At 43.2% G+C, this 25,127-nt stretch overlaps 1 protein-coding gene across 1 annotated transcript in view; it reads right to left on the minus strand.

Moving 5' to 3' along the window:
• The window catches only part of LOC128685764 (uncharacterized), a 38,459-nt gene extending 14,009 nt beyond the window's left edge, over positions 1–24,450 (minus strand). The window contains exons 1-11 of the mRNA XM_070087398.1: positions 24,290–24,450; positions 17,485–17,627; positions 13,068–13,233; positions 11,847–11,923; positions 9,316–9,457; positions 8,846–8,941; positions 8,100–8,188; positions 6,689–6,782; positions 5,170–5,228; positions 4,902–5,020; positions 1–131 (exon numbers count right to left, since the gene is read on the minus strand). The exon at positions 1–131 is cut by the window's left edge and continues 41 nt beyond it. Of these exons, the coding sequence (XP_069943499.1) occupies positions 1–131; positions 4,902–5,020; positions 5,170–5,228; positions 6,689–6,782; positions 8,100–8,188; positions 8,846–8,941; positions 9,316–9,457; positions 11,847–11,923; positions 13,068–13,233; positions 17,485–17,627; positions 24,290–24,353 (1,180 nt within the window). The 5' untranslated portion in view covers positions 24,354–24,450. The remainder of the gene's footprint in view (positions 132–4,901; positions 5,021–5,169; positions 5,229–6,688; positions 6,783–8,099; positions 8,189–8,845; positions 8,942–9,315; positions 9,458–11,846; positions 11,924–13,067; positions 13,234–17,484; positions 17,628–24,289) is intronic.
• Between the last annotated feature and the right edge of the window lie 677 nt (positions 24,451–25,127).

Here is a 25,127-nt window from a genome sequence, read left to right on the forward strand (position 1 = left end):
GGCGGTTGTTTGGTGTGACAGGGATCTCAGCGTAATGACCGCGAGCCCTGTCCAGGTACGTGGCGTCATCTGTGGCTCGGTAGAGCCATAGAGCTGCCCACAACAGCTCGTCGTAGTACCCACTCCACGACCTGCACGCGGTACCACACACTGAGATTAGGTAGCTGGGACTGGCTGGTGTGGAGGTAGTCATGATTTTTGTAATGGGTGTGGTAGTTCTGACAGCTGGCTAAGGTACTAAGAGCACCAGTAAAATCTCGATACAACGGATCTTATTACATATAAATAACCGCACATAGGAGACTGAAACTTATAGCGACGTTTAGGTACAACGTGAACCATGAGCTAGACACAGAGAAGGGCGAAGGAAAGAAACGTTGTGAAGAGTTTCAGTCTCCCGTGTTCAGGTTATTTGTGTATTGTTTCAGTCATAACTGAATTCTGAAATAAAATTCACTTCATATATTGAACTTTAATTAATTTAACTTCAATTTTCATTGAAGTATCTGTAAGTTACGAGTACAGCAGTATATTAGACATACTTTAGTTCATTGTCTGCGATTTTTTTTTAATATTTTGATTTACCCGACACTTGGAAAATCCTCTCTGTTAGTCCGTTATATCGAAAGTTTTGCTATTAAAGAAAAAGGGCAGCAGCTGAGTGATGGCTGTCATCTTAATTGTGATGTGTGCTTCTCACTTACTGGTAATCTCACCATTCAGTCACTCACTGCTAGCAGAGACACGGCAGCTACATCGCAATACATTATTTACCAGGGATGAGAAGATTTCTCGGAGTTCAGTTGAAGAAAGATAAACTGGACGTTATGACCGTGTATGAGATTCTTCAAGAAGACAGGTTTATATCAGAAAGAAGGAAACTGTAAGATTCCTGAACATTTCGCCTAGGGCTGGACTTTATCAAGTATACCTGATAAGTATTGCTTATAAAGACCAGTCCTGGACGTAACGCAGTAATAAAGACTTCTTTGCAGTGTCTTTCTTACTGCCTTTGAGTCTACACCATCGTTAATCTAAGCAGTAAACTGACCGCAAAACAGTTCTCGTAATTTATAAAGATCAAGACAAGCAAAGACTATAAGTAAGAGAACACATAAAATATACAGAAGAGGATACCAATGTCGTACTGTCTCCAATATCGTAGAAAAGACACAGCTTACAGAACACATTTTTAAGCGAAAACACTACGCTCTCTGTAAAGCTTTTTCAAATAAAGACCTGGTAAAGCTCTACACAGAGCACAACGTTGTCTCAATAAAAGTGTCTCTTTCCTTCACGAACCAGAATGGGTTGAAATAAACAAAATAAACCAACATATATAACAGGAGCGACTACACAAGAGTAACCCTTCCAGGATGGTGCCTCGGAACGACTATACAAGAGTAACCCTTCCAGGATGGTGCCTCGGAACGACTATACAAGAATAACTCTTCCAGGATGGTGCCTCGATGTCTGTGAAGCAACCCTCCTTTTCTCTGGATTAAACCTAATTCCCAAGAAAAACATTGAGACCGGCCTTGATATCACCTTGGGTCTCGAGAGAGGCAGCAGAGAAACCTTGACTCCATAGCGAGAATTAACAAATCAAGAGAAATTGAACAACGGCTCCTCATTTAAAAAACTGCAATAGTGATTCCACACGAAATAAAAAAAAACGCAAATAGAGGGAAAACACTGATTGCTAAGCCAACAAACATATATACTGAGACAAGAACCGTGGATTCAGGGATTGAAAATATTGTCTTGTGAATTTCTTGAACTTATGGATTAAAAAAAAGATACTTGACCAAATATATATTTATTAGAGAACGTTTTGGTCCTAAGATCTTAATCTGGTTACCAGTTATCAAGTTCCCACGATCGAAACGTTTCCTAATAGTGTTTGCTAACGTGTCTCATTAAATTTTCCTCTCGGTATCAGTTACCGAGGTTCATATTGCAGAGGTGAATAACGGTAAAATAAATAACTGAAATAAAGAAGGGAAGACAAGTATGGGAAGACAAGTATGGGAAGACAAGGATGGGAAGACAAGAATGGGAAGACAAGAATGGGAAGACAAGAATGGGAAGACAAGAATGGGAAGACAAGGATGGGAAGACAAGAATGGGAAGACAAGAATGGGAAGACAAGAATGGGAAGACAAGAATGGGAAGACAAGGATGGGAAGACAAGAATGGGAAGACAAGAATGGGAAGACAAGAATGGGAAGACAAGGATGGGAAGACAAGAATGGGAAGACAAGAATGGGAAGACAAGGATGGGAAGACAAGTATGGGAAGACAAGAATGGGAAGACAAGGATGGGAAGACAAGAATGGGAAGACAAGGATGGGAAGACAAGAATGGGAAGACAAGAATGGGAAGACAAGTATGGGAAGACAAGTATGGGAAGACAAGAATGGGAAGACAAGAATGGGAAGACAAGGATGGGAAGACAAGAATGGGAAGACAAGAATGGGAAGACAAGTATGGGAAGACAAGTATGGGAAGACAAGGATGGGAAGACAAGAATGGGAAGACAAGAATGGGAAGACAAGAATGGGAAGACAAGGATGGGAAGACAAGAATGGGAAGACAAGAATGGGAAGACAAGAATGGGAAGACAAGAATGGGAAGACAAGGATGGGAAGACAAGAATGGGAAGACAAAGAATGGGAAGACAAGAATGGGAAGACAAGAATGGGAAGACAAGAATGGGAAGACAAGAATGGGAAGACAAGGATGGGAAGACAAGAATGGGAAGACAAGAATGGGAAGACAAGAATGGGAAGACAAGGATGGGAAGACAAGGATGGGAAGACAAGGATGGGAAGACAAGGATGGGAAGACAAGGATGGGAAGGCAAGGATGGGAAAGCAAGGATGTGAAGACAAGGATGGGAAGACAAGGATGGAAAGGCAAGGATGGGAAGACAAGGATGGGAAGAGAAGTATGGGAAAGCAAGGATGGGAAGAAAAGGATGGGAAGGCAAAGATGGGAAGGTAAGGATGGGGAGGCAAGGATGGGAAGACAAGGATGGGAAGAAAAGCATGGGAAGACAAGGATGGGAGACCAAGGATGGGAAGGCAAGGATGGGAAGACAAGGATGGGAAGAAAACGATGGGAAGGCAAGAATGGGAAGGCAAGGATGGGAAGGCAAGGATGGGAAGAAAAGGATGGGAAGGCAAGAATGCGAAGGCAAGGATGGGAAGGCAAGGATGGGAAGACAAGGATGGGAAGAAAAGGATGGGAAGGAAGAATTGGAAGGCAAGGATGGGAAGGCAAGGATGGGAAGAAAAGGATGGGAAGGCAAGGATGGGAAAGCAAGGATAAGAAGGCAAGGATGGGAAGAAAAGGATGGGAAGGCAAGAATGGGAAGGCAAGGATGGGAAGGCAAGGATGGGAAGACAGGGATGGGAAGACAAGAATGGGAAGGCAAGGATGGGAAGGCAAGGATGGGAAGGCAAGTATGGGAAAGCAAGGACGGGAAGACAAGGATGGGAAGGCAAGGATGGGAAGACAAGGATGGGAAGGCAAGGATGGGAAGATAAGGATGGGAAGGCAAGGATGGAAAGAAAAGGATGGGAAGGCAAGGATGGGAAGGCAAGGATGGGAAAGCAAGGATGGGAAGACAAGGATGGGAAGAAAAGGATGGGAAGAAAAGGATGGGAAGACAAGGATGGGAAGGCAAGGATGGGAAGGCAAGAATGGGAAGGCAAGGATGGGAAGACAATGATGGGAAGAAAAGGATGGGAAGGCAAGGATGGGAAGGCAAGAATGGGAAGGCAAGGATGGGAAGACAATGATGGGAAGAAAAGGATGGGAAGGCAAGGATGGGAAGGCAAGAATGGGAAGGCAAGGATGGGAAGACAATGATGAGAAGAAAAGGATGGGAAGGCAAGGATGGGAAGGCAAGGATGCGAAGGCAAGGATGGGAAGAAAAGGATGGGAAGGAAAGGATGGGAAGGCAAGGATGGGAAGAAAAGGATGGGAAGAAAAGGATGGGAAGAAAAGGATGGGAAGGCAAGGATGGGAAGGCAAGGATGGGAAGACAAGAATGGGAAGGCAAAGATGGGAAGGCAAGGATGGGAAGACAAGAATGGGAAGGCAAGGATTGGAAGGCAAGGATGGGAAGGCAAGGATTGGAAGGCAAGGCTGGGAAGGCAATGATGGGAAGACAAGGATGGGAAGGCAAGGATTGGAAGGCAAGGATGGGAAGGCAAGGATTGGAAGGCAAGGATGGGAAGGCTACATTTATTAAGACTGTATAAAAATATCCAGCATGTTATCGTAAGACACATACTCAACAACTGAGTATCTTTGTTATCAATAAAGATACTAAAGTGAGGTAGATATGTCATATTTATCAACTTGTCGGTACGGGATACCATCTGTAATATGTTGGTATCCCAATTGAGGCTAATCTACAAACTGAAAGAACAGGTAAGTGAAAAGTTTCGGTGCTGAAGTGTATGCAAGATAACACGAAAAATAAAATTCAGAATTTGAAGGTAAAGGACAGGTGTCAAGGTGAGTGAGGGTGAGGAGTGGAACGCCACAAGGATCATCACAGGAATCCTTCCTGTTCGAGATGTTCATAAATGATCTGACGGAGGAAAAAGGGATTCCTTCGTGTCGCTGTTTGCCGATGATGTGAAACAAATTAGGGTAAAACCGGAGAGAATGGAGGGAGAGCCGGAGAAAATATATGTGCCATACAAAACAATAAGGGGAATGAAAATAATGGATAGGGATGTTTCATTTGAGATGATAAGGAGCCATGGGGTATAGAGGGTAGATAGAGATACAGCCTGGTGGCCTGTAGCAGTGGATTACGTGTTCTGACTCTCAGCGCAAGAGTACAAGAGCATGACCTAACTGAAAGAGAACCAGACACTCACTGGTAATAACCTGCTGCGTCAGGGATGGAGATGTGGTAATGTTCTCGCTTGGCGTCAGCGAACTCGTACAGCTCCTTGGCGACATCCAGTACCTCAGCGGAGTAGGCTGCATCTACGTCCTGGGAGAGAGAGAGAGCGAGAGAGAGGTGGCTAGTTGTTGTGGTAGTGTTAAGTGACGAGAGGATAGTTTGAATCGATACATTTATCTTTGAATGCTCAGTTTAGGAACGAGTGCCGACCTTCTTAAAAGAAGTGCTTCACTACGTACCTTGAAGACGATGGAGGTGACAGCGAGAGCGGCGGCGGTCTCACCAGCCAGTTCGGAACCTGCCAGAGACAACAGGTAAACACATTCATAAATTTCACTATACAGGAAATGTGAAAACACAGGTGTGCGTGTGTCCTAGCCTAGTTATTTATACGCAGGTCGAATCGCGGCTTGTGGCCCTACCCCTTATCTTACAATCGACATCTCTTCATCGATCTTTATCTTTCAGGAACTATTGTACCTACTCCTGAAACCGTGTACTAGGTTTACTTACTCTCACCTGTATAATGAACTTTTACTGAAGTCTCTTGTTATAAGCATTCGCTATTTAGTTATCTCTAACTGCACAGTCAACTCCCAACATTTTGAGTGGTACTTCTGTCTGTTTAATTTAATTTCTTTTAAGCTCTCTTCGTAAAGTACCCGTGTCATCTCTGAGACCAATGTAACCGCAAACCTTCTAACATTTTCTTGTTACTTGAGCTTTTGGGGGCTCCATACTGGGGCTGCTTACTCGATGACAGACCTAGCATTCAACATATATATTATTCTGAGGGATTCTTTGTCGAGGTTCCTGAAACCTGGACTAAGGTTTACTAGTCCTGTATATGACAGTAAAGTTGTGCTCTCGTGCGTTATCTCTGATGTGATGATTATCCTCAGAATTTTTGTTTTCAGATATTTACAGGTTATCTCTTTCTAGACTGTACTCTGTCTCTGGTCTTTCCTATTAATTTACCAATAGGTATAACTTATAGTTGTTGCGACTGAATTCCGGTAGCCTTCTGCTAGACCACTTCTGAACCTTGCCAAAACTACCTGGAACCCATCTATTCCTCTGCTATCACAAGCAGCCTGACTGATAAGAGACTGAACCACCGTCTGATAGTGAAGGAACGATTTTCTACCAATACTTCTTCTGAATGACCCAAACGGGATTAGCTCCTAATGAACAAAACCCCAGCAAACCTGCTCTTAAACCTCTCATTAACTTTACATAATCCTCAGAAAATTTTAGAAATTAATCCACTCTGGGAGATCGTTTTAAATATATTAGAAACACTAGCAGTCTCAACTGAGAGCCTTATGGGACTCCACCATTACCATTTCCTATTCTGGTGGGTGATCCATCCATTACTGTTACTCAGTCTTATCGTTCACTGGAGCTCTTTACCTCAAAGTCCTTCCTATCTTCTGGTTTTTGGATTAATCTCTTTCGAGAGCTAATGCTGACTGCTTAATTGCAGTCCAGGAAAATGTAGCTCACCTACCCCTATAAAGTCACGCAGCAACTGGAGTTATTTTGTCCGGTCGGATTTTTTTTTTTACTGTATCAAGTTTAAAGAGCGAATACAAACTCTAAAAGTGAACAAGCAGAGTGCACAAAAGATTTAAAAGTGAACACAAGTTTGAAGATGAACACAAGTTTGTGGAATAAGTAACAAGCTCGAGGGATGAGTGACAGGACTGAGGAAGGAGCCGCAAGTTAGAGGAGGACGTGAGGCGAGGTTAAGCTTACCTGGAGCAGTTTCGTCGATCTTCATGGAGGGTCGCTCCATTGTCATGTTCTCTGGGCGGCCCCAGTAGCTGTGATCATAGCCTCCGTTACCAACCTGAGACACACATCACCAAATGAACTTCTTACTAAATGACCTTGTTAGTTAGTGTTGTTGTTGTTTGTTGTTGTTGTTGTTTGTTGTTGTTGTTGTTTTTTGTTGTTGTTATTGTTGTTGCTGTTGCTGTTGCTGCTGCTGCTGCTGCTGTTGCTGTTGCTGCTGCTGCTGCTGCTGCTGCTGCTGCTGCTGCTGCTGCTGCTGCTGTTGCTGTTGCTGCTGCTGCTGCTGCTGCTGCTGTTGCTGCTGCTGCTGCTGCTGCTGCTGCTGCTGCTGCTGTTGCTGTTGCTGCTGCTGCTGCTGCTGTTGCTGTTGCTGCTGCTGCTGCTGCTGCTGCTGCTGCTGCTGTTGCTGTTGCTGCTGCTGCTGCTGCTGCTGCTGCTGCTGCTGCTGCTGTTGCTGCTGCTGCTGCTGCTGCTGCTGCTGCTGCTGTTGCTGTTGCTGCTGCTGCTGCTGCTGTTGCTGTTGCTGCTGCTGCTGCTGCTGCTGCTGCTGCTGCTGCTGCTGCTGTTGCTGTTGCTGCTGCTGCTGCTGCTGTTGCTGTTGCTGCTGCTGCTGCTGCTGCTGCTGCTGCTGCTGTTGCTGTTGCTGCTGCTGCTGCTGCTGCTGCTGCTGCTGCTGCTGCTGCTGCTGCTGCTGCTGCTGTTGCTGTTGCTGCTGTTGCTGTTGCTGCTGCTGCTGCTGCTGCTGCTGCTGCTGCTGCTGCTGCTGCTGCTGCTGCTGCTGCTGCTGCTGCTGTCTGCTGATGTTTTCATGTGATGACTAAATCTTCACATAAAGAATCTCGTCATGTAAAGTTTCAGTAACTGATCAGTTTTATAAAAACCAAAATCCTGAATGTATGACTCTCTATGACTATTATTTCAAGAATTTCGTAATAATTTTGAGAAATATTCCTTGAACGTTTAAGACTGTCCGAAGATTTGAAGACCAAGTGAAGAAATGGGTGTCAGCCACCCCTAGTCCAGCCAAAGAACTTGCAAAGACTGAATGTTTCCAGGTAAGGAATATGGTCACAATATCGTGGCTGGAATAACCCACAAATAACCCGCGCTTAGAAGACGAACCTTATGTCTGTCTCGACTGTCTTTACAACAGTGAGACAATGTCTGGCATGAAGAGGACGACGTTCCGATCCGTCGTAGACCACTGAAGAGTCACAACTGACTGTAACGCCGTCTAAAGTTCCTCTCTAAATGAGGGTTATTTGTGAATTGTTTCGAGTACTGTGTGAAAGGCTTCATAACAATACAAACATCTCATCCATGAAAGAGACAAGAAACTTCTGAAATAAAATAATATTTGTTGTTGTTTTACCTGCCCATAGAACTCCCAGTGGGCAGTGTGGGCCTTGAGGAAGTAGTCCGTGGCCCACTTGAGAGCTGCTTGTCCGTACTCTACCTGACCTGTGAGCAAGGAAATAATTTCTATATGCACTAGATATAGTTCTATGTGTCTCATGTTCTTTACGTGTGTGTTAACCATGTACATATACACATTTTCTAGTGTATTAACTGCAACGTATTTGGCAAATCAAGAGGAGAGGAACACTTGTGAAAGGTTGACGACATACTGTATATTAGTATCCAAATGACTGATGAAGCCACGAGTGGCTTATCAGATTTAGATTTAGGTACAGATGCATGTTGTGTGGTTAAAACTTTAGATTTTAATGTAAGTACAAGGATTTAGACAAAGACACAGAGATTAAGTAATGGTAAAAAGTATGGGGAAAGGACATTCTTCAAGATTATAGATTTTAGTTGACTTGTATGTACTGAGACTTAGGAAGGGTAACATGTACTTATGTAATTATGGCGGTATAGGGACCTAGGCAAAGTTTAAGGCCAAAGGTTTCTGTGAAGATATATGTTGATATTTCTATTTAATGGAAACAGTACAGTGTCGTAATGCATATAGGTATTGAATCTGACTCTCTTCAAATCGAACTACAGTATAACTGAAACTAGATCCTCCTCACCTAAGAGACTTAAGTATTATTTTTGCATTCATAAAAACATGAAAGTTTTGCATAAGGATCGTGAAATTTAATAAGTACACACCTGCAGACTTATATCCGTCAGCGAAATCAATGAGCCCCCAGCCGATCATAGTGGCAGTGAAGGCCATGGGGAAGCCGAACTTGACGTGGTCTCCAGCTGATGGAAACAGACGAGTGAACTTTTGTTTACGACTCGACACGAGATTTATTGCTCACTATTGCAGTATGTCAGACATGTGTTTATGTGTGTGTGTGTGTGTGTGTGTGTGTGTGTGTGTGTGTGTGTGTGTGTGTGTGTGTGTGTGTGTGTGTGTGTGTGTGTGTGTGTGTATGTGTGTGTGTGTGTGTGTGTGTGTGTGTGTGTGTGTGTGTGTGTGTGTGTGTGTGTGTGTGTGTGTGTGTGTGTGTGTGTGTGTGTGTGTGTGTGTGTGTGTGTGTGTGTGTGTGTGTGTGTGTGTGTGTGTGTGTGTGTGTGTGTGTGTGTGTGTGTGTGTGTGTTCGTGTGTGTGCCTGTCTTTCTGTTCCCCATACCGTCATAGTATCCACCAGTGAGGTCGTGACCCACGTCGGAGCCGTCGCCGAGAGCAGAGTCGTACCTCCAAGTGATTCTCTGATCAGCAGGCAGGTAGCCAGACCTCTCAGCCTCGTAGAAGAGGATTCCCATACACAACACCTGTAGCAGAAGTGAGGCTCAGAGGTGTACAATGGTGACAGACCTAGTGAGTGCCAAGAGATGTCAAATACTTTATGGGAAGGAACGTTAGAAAAGGAAAGAAGTGAAGGGTCATATGATGTCAATTTCAAGTATGGTGCAAATGTTAAAATTAACAAGAATTATGTGTCTAGCATTTATAAGATTGTTGATAGTTTGTCATGCTAGTCCTACAACACAGTAGATCTACTGAAAAACTTGAAAAACACAAAGAGAAGCCCTTAGAATTATTCTTGGTTGTCCTTTAGCTATCAAAATACTTAATCTCACGAAATAATTTGGTATACCTGGTGTTGCTGACAGAATACGTGAAATCAGTGTCATGATGGGACTGAAGCTTCTGCCTGGTGATCAAAACAATGTTCTAGAGAGTATTAGAACATATAATTCATGGGACAAAATAATAAAGAGGAATTCCAAGAACAGCAACACATATCAAAATGTTTGGACTACATAAGCTGTATCATGCTCGAAAACAACCGCATTTCTCGCCAACCTGACAGATAACAACTTTTGATAACACTATGCCCACCTATCTTCCCAAGAAACACATCACGCAAAATCCTCATCTTTTGACTACTTCCTAAACTCAGCGCCCTGGAACAAACATACTACCTGCAGAAAATAAATATTACATAACTATCTAAGCTGATGGCTGCCTTGTACTATGACAGGGGGAGGACGGGAAGTGTTGTTATCGTGAAGTAACCGGATGGTTGTGTAATACAAAGGTGTATTAGAATTAATAACTGATCTTCCACATCATAAATTAATCTATTTGCAATACTTATTCCTCTCAGGCTTTTGGAAACTATGACCTTAGACAGTTTAGCTGTAACTGAATCTTTCCTCATTACTAGCTTTAAGTAGCCTGAGACCTGAATATATCATGCTTGTGTAGGAAACCAAGCGTACATATACACTAATTATTAAGGAATTACAGCTAAGCTTTTGTGGATTCCGTTTCAAACAGGCCTCCCTAGGCATGATAAAGTAGATAACTTAACTAAATAAGGATTACATATAGAGAACGGGGAATATAATTTTGGTTTCTCAAAATAGAAGCTTAAAAAAAATCTTCTCAGAAAAGAACCAAGAGGAAGGGAGAAGAGTACAGACAAGAACTAGAAGATCAACTGTCCATCGTAATGAAATGTGTCACGCTAAATATATTTATAGAGAAGGTAAAGGGGTCAGTAGATTATATGTTACTGCTAGAAGGCTAAGCTATAAGTATATGTGGTAGTATCGTTTAAACGGAGAAGTCACTGATATAAAATGAAAAGTGTGTGGACAGAGACAGTGTCATACACTGGTGTGTGGACAGAGACAGTGTCATACACTGGTGTGTGGACAGAGACAGTGTCATACACTGGTGTGTGGACAGAGACAGTGTCATACACTGGTGTGTGGACAGAGACAGTGTCATACACTGGTGTGTGGACAGAGACAGTGTCATACACTGGTGTGTGGACAGAGACAGTGTCATACACTGGTGTGTGGACAGAGACAGTGTCATACACTGGTGTGTGGACAGAGACAGTGTCATACACTGGTGTGTGGACAGAGACAGTGTCATACACTGGTGTGTGGACAGAGACAGTGTCATACACTGGTGTGTGGACAGAGACAGTGTCATACACTGGTGTGTGGACAGAGACAGTGTCATACACTGGAACATTATGTTTTAAATCTAGTGTACAAACATACAACCTTCCAGAAACACCTCCATGCAAACTTTACAATATATTACAAAACATTTCATTGTTAATAATATCTGAAATCTTAACTGTCACCACATCTGCGTCGACCAGATATATGAATTGTTTTTTGAAGTGACTTCCACACAATAATGACAAATGTTTTTTAATGGTAATAGTATACTTTTTCTTGACTCCATTTTATATTGTGCATATTAGCTATATGGAAAAAAGTCGTAATATATGAACTGACTATAATATATTTTATTGTGTTGAAACAATGCTCAGAGGGTTCTGACAAAGACCTGTTGTAGCCTCCGTAATCCTGTTTTCCTACGCTACCGCTCTCACAATAAGCCCCGGGTGCTCAATAAAAGAGCCACTCAGGCAGCACAACTAACACTTTGAGAAGAAAACGGGTGAAACAGGTAACCAGCGAGAATCAAGTGAGGGGAAGGTTATTTGCGGAAGGAAAAAACAATGGAATCGAATGAGAAGACTGTGGAATGGTATTTATCTCCAAATGTTTTTCATTCTGTAGTCTATGATTTATGAGCTCCACATAAAGGGTGAGTTCCTCTCGTGTATTTTACAAGCTTAATAAAAGATTCTATCTTACTACACCACTTATGACTCTCTTGCTAACTTACCTGAGCATAGTCGTAAGGCATCATGCCGGTGGGATCACACGGGTCCTGCAGGGGAGGTACAGTGGTCCAGGCTCCGTCTGTGTGCACCACAACACCAGGTAACTATCACTTCAACACCTCAGGACTTGTTACATTTATTTCGGTATTGCCATTCTCAAAAAAGAGGTGCGGATGTGCACTGAAGTAACCTCTCAAGCGACAAATTATAAACATTTGGTGAAGGATAGATGATGGGTGACGAGGTGTTGTTAACAGTGGGTGAACGGGTGCTACCGACGGTGGGTGAACGGGTGTTACTGATGGTGGGTGAACGGGTGCTACTGATGGTGGGTGAACGGGTGCTACTGACGGTGGGATAAGGGGTGCTACTGATGGTGGGTGAACGGGTGCTACTGACGGTGGGTGAAGGGGTGCTACTGACGGTGAGTGAAAGGGGTGTTACTGACGGTGAGTGAAAGGGGTGTTACTGACGGTGAGTGAAAGGGGTGCTACTGACGGTGAGTGAAAGGGGTGCTACTGACGGTGAGTGAAAGGGGTGTTACTGACGGTGAGTGAAAGGGGTGTTACTGACGGTGAGTGAAAGGGGTGCTACTGACGGTGAGTGAAAGGGGTGCTACTGACGGTGAGTGAAAGGGGTGCTACTGACGCTGAGTGAAAGGGGTGCTACTGACGGCGGGTGAAAGGGGTGCTACTGACGGTGTGTGAAAGGGGTGCTACTGACGGTGAGTGAAAGGGGTGCTACTGACGGTGAGTGAAAGGGGTGCTACTGACGGTGAGTGAAAGGGGTGCTACTGACGGTGAGTGAAAGGGGTGCTACTGACGCTGAGTGAAAGGGGTGCTACTGACGGCGGGTGAAAGGGGTGCTACTGACGGTGTGTGAAAGGGGTGCTACTGACGGTGAGTGAAAGGGGTGCTACTGACGCTGAGCGAAAGGGGTGTTACTGACGGTGAGTGAAAGGGGTGCTACTGACGGCGGGTGAAAGGGGTGCTACTGACGGTGAGTGAAAGGGGTACTACTGACGGTGAGTGAAAGGGGTGCTACTGACGCTGAGTGAAAGGGGTGCTACTGACGGCGGGTGAAAGGGGTGCTACTGACGGTGTGTGAAAGGGGTGCTACTGACGGTGAGTGAAAGGGGTGCTACTGACGCTGAGTGAAAGGGTTGTTACTGACGGCGGGTGAAAGGGGTGCTACTGACGGTGTGTGAAAGGGGTGCTACTCACCACAGATGGGTTCTCCATTGATAGCAGCGGCAGTGACCACTGGCTGGGCTCCAGGAAAGTGAGCTTGGAACTTGAGCTCTATAATGGAGCCGGCCAGGCCTGAGAGACTGTCGTCTATGAGGATGAAGTGTTGGTCGTCCACCTTCTGTGCTGACCCCTGGTAGTACTGTAATCACCAGTCAGAGTGGTTACTTTATGATCTACCGGCCGCAACTGATGAAGGGCTCTAAATCCAAAGAATTGGAGCTATCCTCCCCTTCCTTGGATCAAACCTGAATACCTCCCAATCCCCTAGGAGCTGTGCAAGCCATACGAGTTTATCGTTTCCCGGTAAATACAATACAAACAAAACTAGCAGAGTTTCTATGGTAATTTTTTAAACTAAATACGAAAAATTACTTAAAATATACAAGTTTTAGTACTTTTACTCTAAATTAAATTTTTTTCAACAAATATAATGTATAAAGTAAAAGGACACAAGTGCAACTAATGTGACATTTATTGTGGCAACGTTTCGCTCTCCAGGAGCTTTATCAAGCCATTACAAACAATACATGGACACAGAGGGTATATAAAGGCTCAGAGTGAGGTGAATACTAGTGAGGTACCCTTCCGATGTTCACTAGTGGTAGTAGTAGTAGTAGTAGTAGTAGTGGTAGTGACAAAAGCAATTAATTCGTACATGAGTAAAAGGATATAAAAGCTATTACTTGGGTAACATAAAAATAGGTTGGACAAATATAAACTGGAATGAGGCAGGTTGTTTCAGTGTTCACTCTCTGTGCTTTGTGTAGTATAACAGGAGAGACTATGTGATGGCAGGGTTTACTGTTTTCAGGAGGATTCTTGCTAAGACTTCGGAGATGGTGAAGCTGCCGTTGTTTTGTTTAATTGTATTCGAAACAGCGATCAGTGCTGATTCAAGGCATTTGCGTGTGCGGAAATTAGTTTCTTTTATCACTAATTGGGCGTCTCTGAATTTCATAAGATGATTGGTGGAATTTCGGTGTTGTACACAGGCGTTGTTTAAGTTGTCGTTCCTACATGCGTATATGTGTTCATTGAGGCGGGTGTCGAGGTTTCTTGCTGTTTCACCTACGTAGATCTTGTCGCAGCCTCCACAGGGTATAGTGTAAACTCCTGCATTGACTGGTTCGTGGTGCTTGGGTTTTGTCCTGGTTAGATCCTTTATTGAAGTGGTAGAAGCGATGGCGACTCTGGTGTTAGCTTGTGAAAGTACTTTTGAGACGTTTAGTGCAACCTGGCTGTTGGGAAGAATTATAACTTTGTTGGGAGCGGTGTTGATGCGTGGAGAATTTCGGTGTACAACACCGAAATTCCACCAATCATCTTATGAAATTCAGAGACGCCCAATTAGTGATAAAAGAAACTAATTTCCGCACACGCAAATGCCTTGAATCAGCACTGATCGCTGTTTCGAATACAATTAAACAAAACAACGGCAGCTTCACCATCTCCGAAGTCTTAGCAAGAATCCTCCTGAAAACAGTAAACCCTGCCATCACATAGTCTCTCCTGTTATACTACACAAAGCACAGAGAGTGAACACTGAAACAACCTGCCTCATTCCAGTTTATATTTGTCCAACCTATTTTTATGTTACCCAAGTAATAGCTTTTATATCCTTTTACTCATGTACGAATTAATTGCTTTTGTCACTACCACTACTACTACTACTACTACCACTAGTGAACATCGGAAGGGTACCTCACTAGTATTCACCTCACTCTGAGCCTTTATATACCCTCTGTGTCCATGTATTGTTTGTAATGGCTTGATAAAGCTCCTGGAGAGCGAAACGTTGCCACAATAAATGTCACATTAGTTGCACTTGTGTCCTTTTACTTTACATATTGTCGGTAATTCTACCAACTTTATTACAAATATAATGTAATTATAGCTGAAGAAATGTTAGAATTTCCTAAAAATGCCATGGTAATGCTAGCATTGTATTAATTCCTGTATTCACATTCCCATATACCCAAGGAAAAGTTAAAACATATTTGACATTAACTTCAGTGTGCATTTCTGTAAATTATAGAACAATAGAACTATAGATGACAGAACAATGACTAACGAACGGAACGTGAGTAACGTAATGAAGATATTCACTGAGTTTCAACTTTCCTTAATAATAACAGTCTGTGTCATCATGAGTTGTTTAGGGTGAATTATAATCTCAGTGTAGCGGTGATACATTACAATATTTTCGGTCACTGACTCGGAGCGGAATCAATCGAAATATTCATTAATTCCCAATAACCATTATGTTGTTTTGATTCCCAGTACCCCTGATGTTGTTTTGATTCCCAGTACCCCTGATGTTGTTTTGATTCCCAGTACCCGTGATGTTTTGATTCCCAGTACCCGTGATGTTTTGATTCCCAGTACCCCTGATGTTGTTTTGATTCCCAGTACCCGTGATGTTTTGATTCCCAGTACCACTGATGTTCTTTTGATTCTCAGTACTCCTGATGTTGTTTTGATTCCCAGTATCCATGATGTTGTTTCGATTCCCAATACCTGTGATTTTAATTCCAGTACCTGTGATGTTGTCTTAATTCCCAGTACCTGTGGTTTTGATTCCAGTACCTGTGACATTGTTTTGATTCTCAGTACCTGTAGTTTTGATTCCAGTACCTGTGACATCTAAATTCCCAGTACCTGTGATTTTTATTCCAGTACCTGTGATGCTGTCTTGATTCTCAGTTCCACTGACATTGTTTTGATTCCCAGTACCCGTGATGCATTGATTCCCAGTACTCGTGATGTCTCGATTCCCAGTACCCTTGATGTGTTGATTCTCAGTACCCGTGATGTATTGATTCCCAGTACTCGTGATGTCTCGATTCCCGGTACTCGGGATGTCTTGATTCCAAGTACCAGTGATGTCTTGATTCTCAGTACTCTTGATGCCTTATTCCCAGTACCCTTGATGTGTTGATTCCCGGTACCCATGATGTCTTGATTCCCAGTACCCATGATTTCTTGATTCCCAGTACCCGTGATGTCTTGATTCCCAGTACCCTTGATGCCTTGATTCCCAGTACCCTTGATGTGTTGATTCCCGGTACCCATGATGTCTTGATTCCCAGTACCCATAATTTCTTGATTCTCAGTATGCGTGATGTCTTGATTCCCAGTACCCATTATGTCTTTATTCCCAGTACCCGTGATGTCTTGATTCCTAGTACCCATGATGTCTTGATTCCCAGTACCTATGATGTCTTTATTCCCAGTACCCGTGATGTCTTGATTCCCAGTACCCGTGATGTCTTGATTCCCAGTACCAGTGTTGTTTTGATTCCCCGTACCCGTGTTGTCTTGATTCCCAGTGCCCGTGATATCCTGATTCCCAGTACCCGTGTTGTCTTGATTCCCAGTACCCGTGTTGTCTTGATCCCCAGTACCCGTGATGTCTTGATTCCCAGTACCCGTGATGTCTTGATTCCCAGTACCCGTGTTGTCCTGATTCCCAGTACCCGTGTTATCTTGATTCCCAGTACCCGTGTTGTCTTGATTCCCAGTACCCGTGATGTCTTGATTCCCAGTACCCGTGTTGTCTTGATTCCCAGTACCCGTGTTGTCTTGATTCCCCGTACCCGTGTTGTCTTGATTCCCAGTACCCGTGTTGTCTTGATTCCCAGTACCCGTGTTGTCTTGATTCCCAGTAACCGTGTTGTCTTGATTCCCAGTACCCGTGTTGTCTTGATTCCCAGTAACCGTGTTGTCTTGATTCCCAGTACCCGTGTTGTCTTGATTCCCAGTACCCGTGTTGTCTTGATTCCCAGTAACCGTGTTGTCTTGATTCCCAGTACCCGTGTTGCCTTGATTCCCAGTAACCGTGTTGTCTTGATTCCCAGTACCCGTGATGTATTGATTCCCAGTACCCGTGTTGTCTTGATTCCCAGTACCCGTGATGTCTTGATTCCCAGTACCCGTGATGTCTTGATTCCCAGTACCCGTGATGTCTTGATTCCCAGTTCCCCTGATGTTATCTTGATTTCTATTTCCCACTGATATTGTTTAGACTCTCAGTATCCTTGATTTTATGTATATACAGTGATGTATGTTTTAAATAACAAAAAAGGCACAATACCGTGACTGGAACGATACACAAATAACCCGCACATAGAAGAGAGGAGCTTACGACGACGTTTCGGTCCGACTTGGACCATTTACAAAGTTACTTTGTAAATGGTCCAAGTCGGATCGAAACGTCGTCGTAAGCTCCTCTCTTCTATGTGCGGGTTATTTGTGTATGTTTTATCTGGTATATACTGTATAATCCCCTCAGCTGGGTTTATTGCAGTATTCGTTAAGAAACACCTTCTTGATTGTTTAATAATGCACGTTCATCATACAGACGTAATTACGAGGTTGCGTCAGAACTTACGTCAATAGAATCCACAGGTCGGTTGAAATACAAGTCGACTGAGACTCCGGAGTAGTCAGAGGGAGCTGGAGCTGAGAAAACAGCCCCATAATTGTAGGTCCACTCATCTCCGATCGTAACGTACTCGCACCTATCAGCATGTGCTGCCGAAAGGAAATTATTTATCAATTATAGGCAACAGGGTCAACAAGGAAGTCTTATAAATCTCATATTTTTTTTTTTTCATCACAGTGGGTCTTCGATAGTATTGGAAACAAAGAGTTAAACATATTGCTTGTCTCTGGCTTGATTTCAGCGTGTTAATTAGAATCTAAGTGGCGATAGATGGCTCTGTAATAGAGCGACTGTGTTTGCAGCTGGAGACAACGCCGAACTGGGTGAGAAGGCGAACGTTAGTCAGGAAAGAAGGAAGGTAATCATTGACAAAGGCATCATAAAAGATGGAGACTTGATTACGGTGGTCATGCATTGTTCAGTGTTCAGTGGTATACAATGTTCAGTGTTCAGTGGTATACAATGTTCAGTGTTCAGTGGTATACAATGTTCAGTGTTCAGTGGTATACAATGTTCAGTGTTCAGTGGTATACAATGTTCAGTGTTCAGTGGTATACAATGTTCAGTGTTCAGTGGTATACAATGTTCAGTGTTCAGTGGTATACAATGTTCAGTGTTCAGTGGTATACAATGTTCAGTGTTCAGTGGTATACAATGTTCAGTGTTCAGTGGTATACAATGTTCAGTGTTCAGTGGTATACAATGTTCAGTGTTCAGTGGTATACAATGTTCAGTGTTCAGTGGTATACAATGTTCAGTGTTCAGTGGTATACAATGTTCAGTGTTCAGTGGTATACAATGTTCAGTGTTCAGTGGTATACAATGTTCAGTGTTCAGTGGTATACAATGTTCAGTGTTCAGTGGTATACAATGTTCAGTGTTCAGTGGTATACAATGTTCAGTGTTCAGTGGTATACAATGTTCAGTGTTCAGTGGTATACAACGTTCAGTGTTCAGTGGTATACAATGTTCAGTGTTCAGTGGTATACAATGTTCAGTGTTCAGTGGTATACAATGTTCAGTGTTCAGTGGTATACAATGTTCAGTGTTCAGTGGTATACAATGTTCAGTGTTCAGTGGTATACAATGTTCAATGTTCAGTGGTATACAATGTTCAGTGTTCAGTGGTATACAATGTTCAGTGTTCAGTGGTATACAACGTTCAGTGTTCAGTGGTATACAATGTTCAGTGTTCAGTGGTATACAATGTTCAGTGTTCAGTGGTATACAATGTTCAGTGTTCAGTGGTATACAATGTTCAGTGTTCAGTGGTATACAATGTTCAGTGTTCAGTGGCATACAATGTTCAGTGTTCAGTTACCTGGAGGTTACCTGAAGGTACCTGGAGGTTATTCCGGGGATCAACGCCCCCGCGGCCCGGTTCATGACCAGGCCTCCCGATGGATCAGGGCCTGATCAACTAGGCAGTTACTGCTGGCCGCACGCAGTCCAACGTACGAGCCACAGCCCGGCTGATCCGGCACTGACTTTAGGTATCTGTCCAGCTCTCTCTTGAAGGCAGCCAGGGGTTTATTGGTAATTTCCCTATTGCTTGATGGGAGGCTGTTGAACAGTCTTGGGCTCCGGACACTTATGGCGTTTTAGTGTACCAATGGCGCCCCTACTTTTTATTGGGGGCATTTTGCATCGCCTGCCCAGTCTTTTACTTTCGTAGGAAGTGATTTCTGTGTGCAGATTTGGGACCATTCCTTCCAAGATTTTCCAAGTGTAGATTATGATATATCTCTCCTCCTGCGTTCCAACGAGTACAAGTCAAGTGCTTCCAAGCGTTCCCAGTAGTTAAGGTGCTTGACAGAACTTATACGTGCAGTAAAGGATCTCTGTACACTCTCTAGATCTGCGATTTCACCTGCTTTGAATGGAGATGTTAATGTACAGCAGTATTCCAGCCTAGAGAGAACAAGTGATTTGAAAAGGATCATCATGGGCTTGGCATCTCTCGTTTTGAAAGTTCTCATTATCCATCCTATCATTTTCTTTGCACGTTCGATCGTGGCACTGTTGTGACCCTTGAAAATGAGATCCTCAGACATTACTACTCCCAGGTCCCTTACATTATTTTTCCGCTCTATTGTATGGCCAGAGTCTGTAGTATACTCTGTTCGAGTTATTATCTCCTCCAGTTTTCCATAACGGAGTATGTAAAGTAAAAGGACACAAGTGCAACTAATGTGACATTTTATTGTGGCAACGTTTCGCTCTCCAGGAGCTTTATCAAGCCATTACAAACAATACATGGACACAGAGGGTATATAAAGGCTCAGAGTGAGGTGCAATACTAGTGAGGTACCATTTCGATGTTCACTAGTGGTGGTGGTAGTGGTAGTAGTAGTAGTAGTAGTAGTAGTAGTGACAAATTCCACCAATCATCTCATGAAATTCAGAGACGCCCAATTAGTGATCAAAGAAACTAATTTCCGCAGACGCAAGTGCCTCGAATCAGCACTGATCGCTGTTTCGAATACAATTAAACAAAACAACGGCAGCTTCACCATCTCCGAAGTCTTAGCAAGAATCCTCCTGAAAACAGTAAACCCTGCCATCACATAGTCTCTCCTGTTATACTACACAAAGCACATTACAGAAAGTGAACACTGAAACAAGCTGCCTCTTACCACTCTATATTTGTCCAAACTATTTTTATGTTACCCAAGTAATAGCTTTTATATCCTTTTACTCATGTACGAATTAATTGCTCTACCATATTGTATTACTTTTGTCACTACTACTACTACTACTACTACTACCACCACCACTAGTGAACATCGAAATGGTACCTCACTAGTATTGAACCTCACTCTGAGCCTTTGTATACCCTCTGTGTCCATGTATTGTTTGTAATGGCTTGATAAAGCTCCTGGAGAGCGAAACGTTGCCACAATAAAATGTCACATTAGTTGCACTTGTGTCCTTTTACTTTACATATTGTCGGTAATTCTACCAACTTTATTACATAACGGAGTAGTTGGAATTTGTCCTCATTGAACATCATATTGTTTACCATTGCCCACTGGAAAACTTTGTTTATATCTTCTTGGAGGTTAACAGCGTCCTCAGCAGATGACAGCCTCATGCAGATCCTTGTATCATCCGCAGAGGATGATACGGTGCTGTGATGTATATCTCTGTCTATGTCTGATATGAGGATAAGGAATAAGATGGGGACGAGTACTGTGCCTTGTGGAACAGAGCTCCTCACTATGGCAGCCTCCGATTTAACTCTGTTGACCACTACTCTTTGTATTCGATTTGTTGGGAAGTTGAAGATCCATCTCCCCACTTTCCCAGTCTGTGTATATTACATCTGCGTTCTGATTTTCTTCCAGTGCATTCAAGGCCATATCATAGTCATCCAGTAGTTGTGAGAGGCAGGAGCGACCTGCCCTGAACTCATGTTGCCCTGGATTGTGCAGATTTTGGGAATCCAGGTGATTTGCAATCCTGCTTCTTAGCACTCTTTCAAAGATTTTTATGATGTGGGACGCAGGGCTATTGGTCTATAGTTCTTATCTAATGCTCTGCTGCCACCTTTATGGAGTGGGGCTATATCCGTCGTTTTAAGTGACTGTGGAATTTCACCCATGTCCAAGCTCCTCCTCCATAGTGTACTTAGGGCACCGAGAGGGGTTTCTTGCAGTTCTTAATGAAAACAGAGTTCCACGAGTCTGGGCCCGGGGCTGAGTGCGTGGGCATGTTGTTAATGGCTTTTTCGAAATCTATCGGAGTTAGGGTAATGTCGGAAATCTGGCATACATTTATGGAGTTTTGAGGCTCGTTCATGAAGAAGTCATTTGGGTCATCGATCCTCAGACCGATTAGTGGTTCACTAAACACAGAGTCGTACTGGGATTTCAATATTTCACTCATTTCCTTGTTGTCATCTGTGTAAGTCCCATCCTGTCTGAGTAAGGGCCCGATGCTAGATGTGGTATTTGCCTTGTTTTTGGCATATGAAAAGAAATATTTTGAATTTCTTTCAATTTCACTAATAGCTTTAAGCTCCTCCTGTCTCTCCTGGTTCCTGTAAGAGTCATTTAACTTAAGTTCGATAGTTTCCACTTCCCTGGTCAGCGCCTCCTTTCGTGTATCAGATATTCTAGCACTCCTGAGGAGCTCAGTGACTCCTCGTCGTCTTCTGTAGAGGGAGCGTCTTTCTCCAGTTTACTCCTGCTCTTCTTCTTTCTTAGGGGAATATGCCTAGAACATGCTTCAGTTGCCAGGAAGTTGATCCTTTCATTTAAGATCCATGTCATTTAAGATATCTTCCCAACATGTTTCGTTTAGGACATGGTTTACCTGGTCCCAGTTGATGTTCTTGTTGTTAAGTTGTATTTTGTGAAGACACCTTCACAGGTACATGCATTCTGCTGTTCAGGACCCCTATGCATGTACGTCTGGACTTCGATTAGGTTGTGATCAGAATTAGTTGTTTTTGATATTCTTATGTCTCTTATCAGGTCCTCATTATTTGTGAAGATAAGGTCAAGTGTGTTTTCTAGTCTTGTTGGCTCCACTATCTGCTGGTGTGTTTTTCACAGAGACTTAGTACCTCATGTGTGTGTGACCTTTCATCTGCGCTTCCTCCGTGGATTGTATCAGCTATAACATTATTTGCTACATTCTTCCATTTTGTATGCCTTAGGTTGAAATCACCAAGCAGTAAGATGCTTGGGGATGGAGCTGGAAGGTTTTCCAGACAGTAATCAATTTTCAGTAGCTGTTCCTTGAACTGTTGTGAGGTTGCATCTGGTGGCTTATATACAACCACAATGACTAGGTTTTGGTTCTCGATCTTTATTGATAGAACTTCAACTACCTCATTTGTGGTGTTCAGCAACTCCGTGCAGATGAGGGACTCTTTGACATACAGGCCAACCCCCCACTTTTTGCCTGTTCATTCTGTCGCATCTAAAAAAGGCTGTAACCACTTATTCACATTTCACTGTCAAAGTGATCTTTTGTGTGAGTCTCTGTGAAGGCCGCAAACATTGCATTAGACTCCTCTAGAAGTCCACTGATAAAAGGTATTTTGTTGTTGGTGGATGGCTTAAGGCCTTGTATATTAGCAAATATGAACGAGGTTGTATTCTGTGTTTGTTGGGGGGATTTTGTTATTGGCATCAGTAGTTGTAATTCTGGAGGGCCATGGGTGGCCACTGGCTGCGCCTCCAGTCCAACAAGGCTCCAAGGTGGTGGACTATTTTTGTTATTTCCTTTCATTTTCTTTTTCCGTTTCCTGCCACTAAAAAATCACCTGGAGTTGGGTTGTCGTAGCTGCTATTGTTTGTCTTGTGGGGTCTGTGCCTCCTGGTCCCTTTTAGATGGTATGCAGGGCAGTCGATGTTGTAACACTGCTTCTGGAGGACCGAGGAGTGACACATTTTTGGGTGAAAGAAAGTACAGGAAGAAGAATGACACACTCCTTTAGACAGGAGGTCGCTACATTTTTTGGGATGCTCAAAGTTGCATGTCCCATTTTTTTCCTGATATTCCATGCTTACAGATGCCCCAAGCATAATATTTGCACAAATTCACCTTTGGTTGAGAATTGTTGGGAGGTATGTTGTCAATTTCTGCAGGTTCTGGGACTGCATTCCTGGATTCCATCTACTTTCCTCAGTAGAGGAAGAAGGAGGAGACTCCTCTCTAACATCTGCACTGTGGGCCACGGTCTTGTACAATGATGGTTGTATATTTACAGTTTTAGTGGTGGTTGTGGTAGGGTCCCTAGTAGAGTCTGGGCTGGCAGCAAGGCTGGGGGCTGGGTCTGAGTCAGCACTGGGGCTGGGGGCCGAGCCTGGGCCAGCACCAGCACTGTGGGTATTAGTGCTATGACTGGGGGATAGGTCTGGTTTAGCGCTATGTGGGTGACTAGATAGTTTCTAGTCATCTATTGTGGTATGGGCATTCTGCATTTTTTGATACACTATCTCTTGCTCCCATGTTTTATATATTTTTGATAGACTATCCAAGAAATCATCTTTGTTTTCTTGATTTTTATAATTTATTATTCTCCTTAGTACCTTTCTGATACCTGCCCAAAGTTCTACATCTTTATTGCACAACCAGAAGCACCTTGCTAGTTCGAGGTCATTATTTGAGGCTGTATTTAGTCTAGTACAAGAGATATGGTGTTTGGAAAAGCATAGATTACATGTGATTCCGGTATACAATGGTACACAATACAGTGGTATACAATGTTCAGTGTTCAGTGGTATACATTGGCCACTAGTGCCTTGAAGTGTCAATACAGTGATATCAAATGTGTAGTGAAATGTCAAGGCGTACTGGCAAATAATCTGTTCATAGATTATGATATTTGAAAGTAATTCTGTGCATATGTTTGATATTTGAAGGTAATTCTCTGAATTGCGTATTGTTTAATCAATGACATAACCAGTTAAGTGATGAGTTTTAAAAAGCTATGTAATGTAGTTTACAAATGTGAGGATAGATGTGCTGCAAATATCTCCGGTGTTTGAGCGTTTCTTTCTTCAAATATGTGCACAAAAGCCCCCTAGGTGCGTAACTATGTATATTCTGATTATTATAAAGTGAGGTAGATAACCTTAGTCTCTTGTGGTTCAATTTTATGTTGATACAGAAGACTGTTGTGACTGTAAATTTAGTGTTTTGTAAAGTTTGTCTTGAAGTGTTTGTAAGTTTCATTAAGTTTACTGTGAGTGTTTGTGAGTCAGTAATATAAGTGTGGTCCTTCGTGGGTCAGTACCTGTGTGGAGGAGAGTGAGAGTTGCCACCCCCAGCAGGAGGGCCTTGGTGAGGACTCCGGTCATGGCTGCAGCAGGACACTCTGTGACAAGGAAGACCACACACCCACCACTGATATACACAACCCACCTGCCCACCTCCCAACACTGATATACTCAACCCACCTGCCCACCACCCACTGCTGATATACTCAAGTCACCCTTCCCCCACCCACCATTGATATGCATCACCTACATTCCCACCATCCACACATGACATGCCTCACTTTTATTCCCACACCTGTCACTCACCACACATTGTTCCACAGTGACGTAAATAACCGTGAACATTTACGTCAAACACACGAGGCATTGGAAACTACTCTCCTCTTCCTCGAATCAAGCCTTACTACCTTCTACTACCTCCTCGGCGCTGAACGACCCATACTGGGTTTGGGATTCCTCATAAATATTGTATGAACTATATTCATTTCAAACTATGTGCAGTCCAAAAGAGGCATCCCATACCTTCAGTCCTTTGTACCTCAATACAGCCGAGAGGGCTAATTAATAGCTGTACCTCAAACTCCTCATGAGGCAGAGGAGTTAGATCTCATCTCGCTCAAGAGACTTAGAGATAAAACAGAATCCTCTCACGTGATCTGGAAGCTGAAGATTTATACACTTACGAAACTCAGGAATTTTAGCTCAGCATTCTCAGGAAGCCTAACACCTGTAGTATAACATCATCAAAAAACAAAGGAACTATAGTTCAACACGTTTAAGAGAGCCCAGCAGCTGGAACTCAAATAAGTTTGTTTCACAGCTTTATTATGCAACCTACACTCATCTTCTGGGCAG

Source organism: Cherax quadricarinatus, chromosome 2 (genome assembly GCF_038502225.1).
Source record: "Cherax quadricarinatus isolate ZL_2023a chromosome 2, ASM3850222v1, whole genome shotgun sequence".
Taxonomy (NCBI): Eukaryota; Metazoa; Arthropoda; class Malacostraca; order Decapoda; family Parastacidae; genus Cherax; species Cherax quadricarinatus.